Source organism: Staurois parvus, unplaced genomic scaffold, assembly GCF_062004578.1.
Source record: "Staurois parvus isolate SC_StPar_1 unplaced genomic scaffold, SC_StPar_1.0 ptg000884l, whole genome shotgun sequence".
In the NCBI taxonomy this organism is placed as follows: domain Eukaryota; kingdom Metazoa; phylum Chordata; class Amphibia; order Anura; family Ranidae; genus Staurois; species Staurois parvus.
In genome coordinates, this window is record NW_028318680.1 from 126,638 (window position 1) to 139,275 (window position 12,638).

At 36.5% G+C, this 12,638-nt stretch overlaps 1 protein-coding gene across 3 annotated transcripts in view; it reads left to right on the plus strand.

Annotated features, from left to right (window-relative positions):
- CNKSR2 (connector enhancer of kinase suppressor of Ras 2) overlaps positions 1–12,638 on the plus strand; it is a 426,708-nt gene that overhangs the window by 94,552 nt on the left and 319,518 nt on the right. For all 3 annotated transcript variants that reach the window (XM_089656051.1, XM_089656052.1, XM_089656053.1), the window contains exon 5: positions 12,487–12,574. In XM_089656051.1, coding sequence (XP_089512177.1) covers positions 12,487–12,574 — 88 coding nt within the window. The remainder of the gene's footprint in view (positions 1–12,486; positions 12,575–12,638) is intronic.

The following is a 12,638-nucleotide window of genomic DNA, read 5'->3' on the forward strand; positions in this document are numbered from 1 at the left end:
TGCCACTTCCTCGGTTCAAGGTTATAAAATTGGTGTCTATTGTCAAAGATGTAGGGTACAATAGGTATTTAACATAACTCAAAAACCGTCTAAAAAACTTAAAACATATGAAAAGCAATCAAATATCCAAGGGAGAAGAGTGGAAATAATGAAAAGTCGCATTCAGGAAGTTCCTCATGTATCAGAAACTGCATTAGATTGACATTAATAATTTAGAGTCTCCCTCAATACTATATTTATTATATTTTTTAACATATTAGAGAAGGCATACAATATAAAAATATTATTATAAATATATCCATAAGGACGACTCCAGAAATATCCAGCCTATCAAAGACGGCAAAAACTTATATAAAAAAAATGAATAAATGTAGCTTTATCCTTACTTACCAAAATGGCAAGCAACATAAGGAATGGCATAGGATTGTGTTAAAATGATTCTGTGGTAGATGCATCAGAGCAAGATTACATAGTATCAGCTGGTAATGAGCTCCACTTGGGAAATATTCTTTATTGGCCACTAGGTGGAATATCTGTAATGAATTGGGAGTTGTCAAAGAAGTAATCATAAGAATCAGGTATTTTCAATAATCAGGGGGGTATGGGTATAGGTCAAGCAGAGTGTGGTGGGGGGGGGGGGATCACAGATAGGACTTGCAGAGTTGGTGGCCGTGATGTCATCTGGGAGCATCACATGTAGCTGGGTGGGCAGCTGTCTACCTATAAGTGGAGGGTGTTCTACACCCATACTTCCTGTGGAGGGGGGAGGTGCACTTCAAGTCTCAGTGTGGTGTTAAGCTGCTACTGCCTGGGACACAGATAGAAAGGTGGATATTTTTGGAAACCAAGAAATTATTCAGACTAGTGCCTGCTGTATCTTACAAATTCTAATCTCTTTATATGGCATACACATACTGTATACTTAGACAAAAACAGGTGTGCGCATACCCACTCACCACAGCCGGGGGGGCTGCAAGTGGCCTTATGGTTATTAGCACTTCGGTAAAGGTAGAACTACTGCATGTGTTGTGGATACTCTTAGGGTGGGGACCCTGAAACTTTCACGAACCTCCATGCAAATTGAAAGATCAACATGTATCAACCTCTCCCAACCAAAGTGAAAATTGCAGCAAAATCAAAAAAGTGGTGTCCTAATAAACATTAGACCATTTGCCATCCCCATGGCTTTGGTCTATGGGTAAGTGGGTTTTTGTCTAAGTATATTTTTGGAGACCTCCTTACAGCTACATGTATTATAATATTTATAAATTATTTTATGCCTTCTCTGATATGTTTGGTATTTTAGAGACTCCCTCACTGCTATATTTATTATATTATGTAAAAGTCAATCTTATGTTTTCTGATACATCTGACATGGGGGGAATGTTCCTACTGCTACATTTTATTACTTGCACACTTCTTTCTCGCATATTTGATTGTTCTTAATATGTTTTATATTTTTATGACTGATTTTTGAACTGTGCTTTTGAGTTATGTTAAATACCTATTGTATCCTATGACAACTTTTTACCCCCACACACCAATTTTATCGCCTTGAACTGAGGAAGTGGCAACCTAAAACCACAAAACACGTTTTATTTCGTGAAATAAAGTATTTGGATGTTTTACTAAAGGAGACGACTCCTGCATATCCTTTGAACAACCACATTGGGTGCCTCTGCCAATCAAACTACCCAAGGGCCCTTTTTGCACTGACTCTTTCTACCTGTTTTGTTAGCAGTCAGCATTTTTTCCACAGCTGCAGGCTCTCACATAGCAGTGCTTAAAATTGTGTTATACCTATACTTAAAATTGTATCATAAATGTCAAGTTGAATTTAGAATGTTGATCAGAATATTCACAGGTGAGTACCTAGGGCAGCAAGATAAAGGAGCCAAGCCTCAAAATTTACATCCTGTGATATTTTTCTTATTAAGTTATCTCTTCTCTCAGCCTATGAACATATCAAGCTAAATTTTGGAAACAAGCTGTAGACATTCCTACTATTCATTATCACTGAAATACCTTCCTGATGCAAGGAATAGAGCTTTTACAAAAGAGGATCCACCATTAAGAGTTATATCAAAGTACAGCCTTGATTTCTAAGAATTGGTTGGACAGGCGCTTTGTTCAAAATCAAAAAGTCAGTCCCCTAAGCACTAGAACACTAATTGTTCCTCTTATTTCGGCTTTTTTGGACAACTAATTCCTTATTGTGATAGGATATCACTGTCTATTCCTGCTTTCCATGAGGTCTACTTTTAAATAGTGGATTGGTGAATAACTTGCTCTGTAAAGTTGGTTGCCTGGCCATAATCTTGAGCCATCCACTAATTGATAATTACACTAACTATGCTCTTCAGGTTTGTTCAATCATGAATTGGCCTCAGCCTGAGAGAATAACTATCCTTACCAAAAAAGGAGCTACCCATAAAAATAGTCCATGAAATTAGTACTTTGATGGTTGGACATAAACATTTTTTTTACCAATCGTGCATTCTAGATTGGCCCTTATATGCTTCTTTCTGTAAGTGGGTACTTCAACCCTGGAATCAAGTTTAGTCCTTTTTAACTGTTTGTTGTGCACTTTTTAACACAAAATTTATGACAAACAAGAACTAATTTACTGGAGATTAGGCCAGAGTTAGTTGGCCATTATCTACATTGATTGGAAAAAAAAACTCTTCCATCTTCAGATTGTTCAAATGGTAATATTTTTAGGTTTACAGGACTTTTTCACCTTGGGTTGGTTTTTATTTGTATTGCTTTGCCCTGTTGAGGGAAGCCATTGTTTTACCTTTTTAAAGCTGAAAATGATGAATCTGTGCCCACACACATTAATCTGCATCACATTCTTCTCCAATGTCTCCCAACTAAGCCAAGCTCCCCTGGAGAAGACTTTTGCAGCCCAGTGGTGTCTCACCAGGATCCATGATTAGGACCATCCATGAATGTGCAAAATCTTACATTAAGTTGGAAAGCTGTAATGCCCGCCATAAGCAATGCAAACTAGAGTACATTTATAAAATATCGAACTAACTCCAGTACTAGTGGGCCTGTAGCCCACTGTAACCCCAACTGTAGACAGTTATGTGTTCCTTCTTGTTTTTCTTGAAGCAATTACATTAGATATCTAATTATTCATTGTTTATGAACCCCTTATCCTTCACATTTTGTAATGTTCCAGCTGCCATCATTCATAATCCATACCAATTTGTGTTGAGATTCTGCACATACTATTTTTAGTAGTTTTTCTGTTTCAAACTTTGTTTGTTTGTTTTTTATATAAGTGCCGAATAATAATTTTGTATTGTTGCAGTCTCTGATTTGGTTCTTTCAGATATCGTTTCTCCTGGGGTATGCAGTTGAAATCCATATCTGCTAATTAGGTTGATTAGAAGAACTGCATACTCTAAGAAAACATTGATACCTGAGACAATATCTGCATGCCTTCTCAGGTTTCACCACCACTTCTTCCACAATGTAGGGAAAAATGGTTGACAGAGAGCAGTAAGGAGGTTACTAAAATGATCTACAGCTCCTGCTCTCATCTAGGAAGATTTCAGTCCCCTTTTGACATGACTGCCTTTATACTGGCTTCTTTAGCTGGTAGCAGTGTTCATAGGCACACCCTTGAGCCACCTCCTGTCTTAAATTAAAGAATGTAAGTGTTAAATATGTTTTAGTTATCATATAACCCTTAAAAATTCTATGTGAATCTCGAGCCAAAGAGGGCACCCTGAACATTTTTCAAAGAAAATCCTATACAAGAAGGACTTGCAGAAAAAACAAATATGTTCTTGTAGGACCCAATTGCAGAAATGTTTGATAGACTCCAAGTTTGTTTTCTATGCATACATGCCTGTTGAGAGTAGCGAATTCAAACTCTTTAACATAAATGTAATGGGATTATTACATTTTCAATAATACATATTTTTTTGGTCCTTTTTTGGATTTGCTAAGTTAGTGCTAACACAATGTTAGGAGACCGTTTTTAAAGCTCAGCTTTGGAAAATTACAAAAATTCTACTTTGCAGTATGGTTGTGCCCACACTGCATAGGTTGACTACTCATTTAGTCTAGGGAAAAAGAGAATCACTTTTACTTATCTAATCTGCCACTCCCCTGGTAAACAGTGCTTACCCATGCTTCGGCAGTGGGCTGTCCCTTGGCAGCAACACATTCAGTACAGGGTTATGATCTTTCTCTTGATGACGACAGAATCTTAGATTGTTGGAGTATGTGGTAGAAGATGCTGTGGTGGCTGGTTTAGCAGCATGGACGATCAGGTAAGTAAATCTTCTTTTTTTTATCTCCCTAGACCCAAACAAGCAATTACCATTATAAACATATAAATAAAGTGCAGCGCTAAACGTTTATAGATAATGACAAATATTCGATCAATATAAGAAGTCCTCCTGCAAATAGATGAAAGAGAATGGGTGCTCAGGTGATCAGGTGACTTGATCCTGGTATCCGTGCACGTAAGTGATAAAGCAATGCGCACTCACCAGACCCGCATACAATATGCGCCTTTGTGTATAAATGATCCAGATGTCATCCGGTACTGGGTGGTCCTCCCTCAGCTGTATATGAGGCTGATGATCCTCTCCACTTAGGGGTCCCCCTGATGTTTAATGGTAGGAGATCTGGTCCGGGTCCCTCCGGTGTATCCAGGAGTAGGTCTGCAAATTAGAGTGCTCCCCCAGGGGGTAACAAAGATACTCCCATAGTGTAGTATTTGGTAATAAAATAAGGTTTTATTGAGGTTAGGCATAAAACGTTGCAGACAGTTATTAGTGCACAACTAACCGTCTGGAATGCCAAGATGGCCGCCAGAGCTCCGCGTTGCTCTGACGGCGTGACTTCACGGCGTGTTATGGCTCCTCCTTACGCGTGTCGTGCTCCAGCACGTCTTCAGAGGGGGGTTGCCAAACACGCCATGCCGTTCGTCACTCGTACTTAAGCGGAAGTACACACATGCGCAATAAGGTGTAGCCTGACTGGGGACGTGCAGAACAAACTGCGCAGGCGCGAATAGACGCGCGCCATTTTCCCTTGGTTTTCCCCGGGTGAATGAACAGTACAGGCGAACCGTCTGTATATTCAATACTGTAATGTGCTAAAATTACACAGGGCAAAAAGTATAACGCCCTAGAGCAGAGAATGGATAAAAACATTCTATATTTACGCTATGGTAATAACCATACCCCAGCAGAAATACTGGATTAGTATGAATAATAGCTTAATAATAAGCAACTAAAAGAGGAGTTTTGGGGATAATCTATGTTACATATAGAAAATATAGCTAGAATTACTGCGCATGTGCGGATCAGAAAAAACATAATAAAATCAAAAACAATAAAAGTATCAATAAAAAACCAATTTTGGTAAACAATAATAATATGTATCAGCCAACTCCAAATCGGCTAAATATTACATATAGAAGTGGTGTAACATCGTATGGCCCACATAGATACAAAAGATAATAATAAATCCTTACATACAGATGTGGGGTATTAGATAAAAGCAAAAGACAGAAATAGAGTATCCGGTTTCTAAATATTACTAGGACCATATATGAGTGTAAAAAATGTATAGAAACATTAAATATATTAAAAATGGGTACACATAATATATATATATGTATGAAAACATACATATATATGTATAAAAATGACATAACCGTAAAGTGGTAAAGATGCTATAGAAAGAAAGAACTGTAAATTGAGATCGTTCGTCATAGAGAACAACAGAGCACGGGTGATAAGAATAAGTAAAATGTGTAAAATGTATAATGACCCAATTAACTGTTCTCAATAAAACAGTTAATGTCTACCTCTATATTGAGTCCCTTAGGTTGTAAAGAATGGAGCTCATATATCCATTTCATTTCTAATTGTGACACAGCTCTTTTTTTGTGCATTCCTCTCCAGTGAGGTTTGATTAAGTCTATTCCTTTAAATTTAAGTGAGGTAGGGTCTTTATTATGAAACCTCCTAAAATGATTCGAAACCGAATGTTCTCTGTATCCACGTTTTATATTATTGACATGTTCCCGTAACCTATCCCTTAGTCTCCTGGTGGTACGTCCAATGTACTGCAACTTGCATGGACATTCGAGCAAATAAACGACAAGTTTACTATTACAAGTAATAAATTTGTTAATATTATAGGTGTTACCTGTTATGTGTGACATAAAGGTGGTTTGTTTATGTTTTCTAGTGTTATCACATCTACAAGCTATACATTTATTACATGGATGGTAACCATTTAGGTCATTAAATAAGGAGATCTCTTTGGGAGGGTCTATTACGTTAGGTGCAAGATAGTGGCGTAGGTTAGTCGCCCTCCGGAAAACAATCTCTGGTTTTTATGGTAATATATTAGCGAGTACTGGGTCGGCTTTTAGAATCTTCCAATTCTTATAAATGATATGGTTAATTTCTTTATATTGTCTCGAAAATGTCGTAACAAACGGACATACGTGGCTTTTCTTAGGCCTCTGTTTATCAATAAGGAGGTCATTCCTATTTAGGTGTGCTACAGAGTCAATAGTGTTCTCCAGAATTTTTTCTTCATACCCTTTTTCTAAAAATCTATTTTTTAATATTTCGGATTGTTCATGAAATGTTTCTAAATCAGTACAGTTCCTACGTAACCGAATGAAATGCCCTTTGGGAATGTTAGCCAGCCATCTGGGGTGATGGCAACTGTTCTTGGGTATGTAACCATTACGGTCTGTCTTTTTAAAAAACATTTTAGTCACTATTCCACCTTGATAATTGATCAATGTTAGGTCAAGAAAACTTATTTCCTTTGTACTATAGCTGTAGGACAACTCAATATTGAGGTCATTGTGGTTAAGAGTGGTGAAGAAATTGATCAAAGATTGTTCTTCCCCATTCCAAAGAAGGAAGACGTCATCAATGTAGCGTCTATAAAAAGCGAGTTCAGGCCATTCCCTGGAAAAAATTAGCATCTCCTCCCAATGTGCCATGAACAGATTAGCGAGGCTGGGGGCAAATTTTGCCCCCATCGCTACGCCCTTAGTCTGAAGGTAATATTTCTGGTTGAACCAGAAATAATTGTTGTTAATGGCGAAATTAAGTAGAGTCAAAATAAAATCTATATGTAGAGAAGATAAAGTACTGTGTGTGCGTAGATAGTATTCTGCGGCTTCCAACCCATCCTTGTGTGCTATATTACTGTACAGGGAGGATACGTCAGCTGTTACCAAAAACGTTTGGGGAGTAATGGACAGGTCTTTGATATCATTAAGCATCTGTTTGGTATCTCTTAAGAAAGCTGGCGTCTGGGATACCAACGGTTGAAGGAAAAAATCAATGTATTGTCCAATCCTCGAACATAGTGAGCCTAGGCCACTCACGATTGGCCTCCCAGGGGGATTGATAGGGTCCTTATGAATTTTCGGAAGAATATATAAAACCGGAAGCTTAGGGGCTGTGGGACATAAAAAATCCCTTTCTTTCCTATTGATAATTTCTTTAGTAAAACCATCTTTGATGATGTTCTTTAAAACTCGTTTAAAAGAAAAAACGGGGTTTTTTGGTAAAACAGTATACGTTTGTTACGACATTTTCGAGACAATATAAAGAAATTAACCATATCATTTATAAGAATTGGAAGATTCTAAAAGCCGACCCAGTACTCGCTAATATATTACCAGAAAAACCAGAGATTGTTTTCCGGAGGGCGACTAACCTACGCCACTATCTTGCACCTAACGTAATAGACCCTCCCAAAGAGATCTCCTTATTTAATGACCTAAATGGTTACCATCCATGTAATAAATGTATAGCTTGTAGATGTGATAACACTAGAAAACATAAACAAACCACCTTTATGTCACACATAACGGGTAACACCTATAATATTAACAAATTTATTACTTGTAATAGTAAATTTGTCGTTTATTTGCTCGAATATCCGTGCAAGTTGCAGTACATTGGACGTACCACCAGGAGACTAAGGGATAGGTTACGGGAACATGTCAATAATATAAAACGTGGATACAGAGAACATTCGGTTTCGAATCATTTTAGGAGGTTTCATAATAAAGACCCTACCTCACTTAAATTTAAAGGAATAGACTTAATCAAACCTCACTGGAGAGGAATGCACAAAAAAAGAGCTGTGTCACAATTAGAAATGAAATGGATATATGAGCTCCATTCTTTACAACCTAAGGGACTCAATATAGAGGTAGACATTAACTGTTTTATTGAGAACAGTTAATTGGGTCATTATACATTTTACACATTTTACTTATTCTTATCACCCGTCCTCTGTTGTTCTCTATGACGAACGATCTCAATTTACAGTTCTTTCTTTCTATACCATCTTTACCACTTTACGGTTATGTCATTTTTATACATATATATGTATGTTTTCATACATATATATATATATTATGTGTACCCAATTTTAATATATTTAATGTTTCTATACATTTTTTACACTCATCTATGGTCCTAGTAATATTTAGAAACCGGATACTCTATTTCTGTCTTTTGCTTTTATCTAATACCCCACATCTGTATGTAAGGATTTATTATTATCTTTTGTATCCATGTGGGCCATACGATGTTACACCACTTCTATATGTAATATTTAGCCGATTTGGAGTTGGCTGATACATATTATTGTTTACCAAAATTGGTTTTTTATTGATACTTTTATTGTTTTTGATTTTATTATGTTTTTTCTGATCCGCACATGCGCAGTAATTCTAGCTATATTTTCCATATGTAACATAGATTATCCCCAAATCTCCTCTTTTAGTTGCTTATTATTAAGCTATTATTCATACTAATCCAGTATTTCTGCTGGGGTATGGTTATTAACCATAGCGTAAATATAGAATGTTTTTATCCATTCTCTGCTCTAGGGCGTTATACTTTTTGCCCTGTGTAATTTTAGCACATTACAGTATTGAATATACAGACGGTTCGCCTGTACTGTTTATTCGCCCGGGAAAAACCAAGGGAAAATGGTGCGCGTCTATTCGCGCCTGCGCAGTTTGTTCTGCACGTCCCCAGTCAGGCTACACCATATTGCGCATGTGCGTACTTCCGCTTAAGTACGAGTGACGAACGGCATGGCGTGTTTGGCAACCCCCCTCTGAAGACGTGCTGGAGCACGACACGCGTAAGGAGGAGCCATAACACGCCGTGAAGTCACGCCGTCAGAGCAACGCGGAGCTCTGGCGGCCATCTTGGCATTCCAGACGGTTAGTTGTGCACTAATAACTGTCTGCAACGTTTTATGCCTAACCTCAATAAAACCTTATTTTATTACCAAATACTACACTATGGGAGTATCTTTGTTACCCCCTGGGGGAGCACTCTAATTTGCAGACCTACTCCTGGATACACCGGAGGGACCCGGACCAGATCTCCTACCATTAAACATCAGGGGGACCCCTAAGTGGAGAGGATCATCAGCCTCATATACAGCTGAGGGAGGACCACCCAGTACCGGATGACATCTGGATCATTTATACACAAAGGCGCATATTGTATGCGGGTCTGGTGAGTGCGCATTGCTTTATCACTTACGTGCACGGATACCAGGATCAAGTCACCTGATCACCTGAGCACCCATTCTCTTTCATCTATTTGCAGGAGGACTTCTTATATTGATCGAATATTGATCGAATATTTGTCATTATCTATAAACGTTTAGCGCTGCACTTTATTTATATGTTTATTACGGTCTTCTAGGGGTTATTGGTACTTCATTTGTGCATAGCAGCTTTACAATATTTAGTACTAAGGCGCTTCTTCCCAGTCACTTTTTATAAGCAATTACCATTGCAGTGAGGGTACAGTCCATTTGCAAGGGATACATTTTAAGTTTCCCAAAGTTGATCTTTAGCAAAGCTGATTTCTTTTGATGGCAAAAAAATTTACTTTTTTCTTATCTTACGACCACTACATAAATGCTGAAGTACAGCATCAATTAACCGTGAATATGTAGAAAAACACTCACACATATAAACATTTTATCCTTCCAACTATCATTTTTCAGGCATTGCTCATGGTTTAAATATTTATCATTGGGAACTTGACACTTGAGGTATCCTTATTTGATGTAGTAAAGTACAATACAAGTTTATTTTTGTATGTAACAATTCTCACTTCTAATATTGCTACCTGTGTTGTCAATTTTGCTCCCTCAATCCTCAGGAACCACTAACAGGGTCGGTTTTTTTCCCCCATCTGTGAAAAGAACTGGAGAACTTGCACTGTTAGTGGCAGTTGAGGGCCAGTTTGGGGAACACTAATTTCATGTGTATTGGACAGACTTATTCATATGCTGTTCTGTCTTCTCCCCTATCTCAATTTTCTCAATTTGAAAATCTTTGTTAAAATAGATATTATAAAAGTATCTTCCAATTATGTAACGACAAGTATCTAGTAACAGAGCATATTCTAAATACTGCGGTATAACAAGTAGATATGTTTAACTTCCGAATTTAAATTCGGACAACATTTTCATTTTTTTGGAGATTCAGATGTATCTGAATTACAGTCGTAACAAATCCAAAATAACAAAAGGAAATTTGAATTGTATAAAATTTGAAATTTAATTTTGAAAAAATGTAAATATATTGCTGACTATTGCAGATTTCCTTCAACGATTGTGTGTGTAAAGATATAGCCATCTTCTGAATAGAATAGAACATAAAAGAATAGAATAGAAAAAAAGAATAGTTTAGAATAAAATATAACAGTCTTCCAAAATGTGAATTTAGAAAATAAATGGATAGAATAGATTAGAATCAAATGGAAAAAGAGAATAGAATAAAATAGAATATAGCTATCTTCTAAAATTAAAATTTATAAAAGTATAAAAACGAATAGAATAGAAAAGATAAAATAAAGGATTAAAATCAAAAGGAATATTAAAAAAATTAGATTAAAATAGAAAACAATAAAATAGAAAGAATATAGCCGTCTTCCAAAAATTCAAATTTTGAATAGAACCAGCTATTCTTCACAATGAACTCGGATAGGATATTTTGGTTTCAAATTTGATTCCAATACTTTATTTGCTTTTGACTTGATTCATATTTTTCCAATGGATTCAAACGAAATGAAACAAAACTATACAAACACATTTCATAACTAATTTCGTTTTGTTGCATTCATAACTTAATGAATTGACACAAAACACTTTTTTTTTCTCTTCTGCTCGTGCCTAATAACAAGATCATTTTTAGATGTGCTCACATTATGGGATAGGATATAAAGGCACTGATCTGGGCTTCTACACGTAAAATCCTCATGGAATGGCCATACATATTCATTTTTTTCCAAGGTTATAATGCCTTTGCCATTCACATTTAGTGGAATGCTGGATACCATTCTATATCTTGCTTTAAAAAAAATAAATGAAAAGGTGCAATATAGCCCAAAGGCCCAAACCATGTGTCTGCCATTTTAATAGATTTCGGCAGTATACATTTTAAGAAAATCTGTCAAGCTTTGGTTAAAGCTTTGGTCTGTTATATCACTTTTTGAAGAATTTTTGTTATAGCTGTTTATTAACTACAAAACGTTCCTCTGGATCCTTTCAGAAAACCAGTGAGTTTATAAGTTCCTGTACACTCTGCAGTTTTATCTCTGCCCACTTCACTCCTGTGATTTACAAAACACCTCCTATCTATGATATGCAGCCATGAAGGGGGGGGGGGTGTTTTGCAGTCTTGATGCAGTTCCAGTCCAAGGATGACACTGCTGCTGCTTCATAGATACAGTACAGACTACATGTGTGTAGTCACCTTAGGACAGGAAGTTTGTGAATGGCAGGCACATTGAGTGAAAGTGTAAAAAAAATAATATATATATATTCTGAAAAAGAAAACAAAAGCAGCATCCACATAAAAAAATCTAAATTAATTTTTTTGATCTTGGGTATACTTTAAGTTGAAATCCTGTTCTTTTCACTGCAACTGGACACCATTACTGACATTATGATACAGACAATGAGAGTGCTTCATAAAAAGTAAGTCAGTGTTTCAGTTCATTTTGTTCTTCTCATTTACAATTAAAATAAGAATAGTAGTAATAACTATTTGCAGGATAAGTAATACTTGGATTTCCTTTTTAATCTGTGGTACCCCCTACACTTGAAATAAATTCCTAATAGCTTTCAGGATATGCGTTAGACAGAGCACTCAAATGAGAACAGGATTGCTCAACGCTAGAAAATTCTCCAACTTGTTTTGAAAGTTAGCGTACCTCCCAGCAGTTCCATGTCTAGGATCTGAAACTGAATGGGCTATCTAAAATAGATACAAATGTAATAAACTATGGACTTCTTTTGTGCATCATGGAGTACTGTTGGGAGGTATGAATGAGTATTTTGGAAATTAGATGAAATAGCGGTTATGTATTTATATTTAATGCAGCTGGAACATTACCATGAGCCTCATTTTGTTTTTTTCTTTCTTTGTAGATCACCATTCGCTGCTGTTACAGATTACTCAGTTACAAGAAACAATGTTATCCAACTGTGCTTGGAATTGACCACAATTGTCCAGCAGGTTTGTACATGACAACTGATTGATATTGTTTTTTGATTATATTTTTATTTGATATGTCTATGGT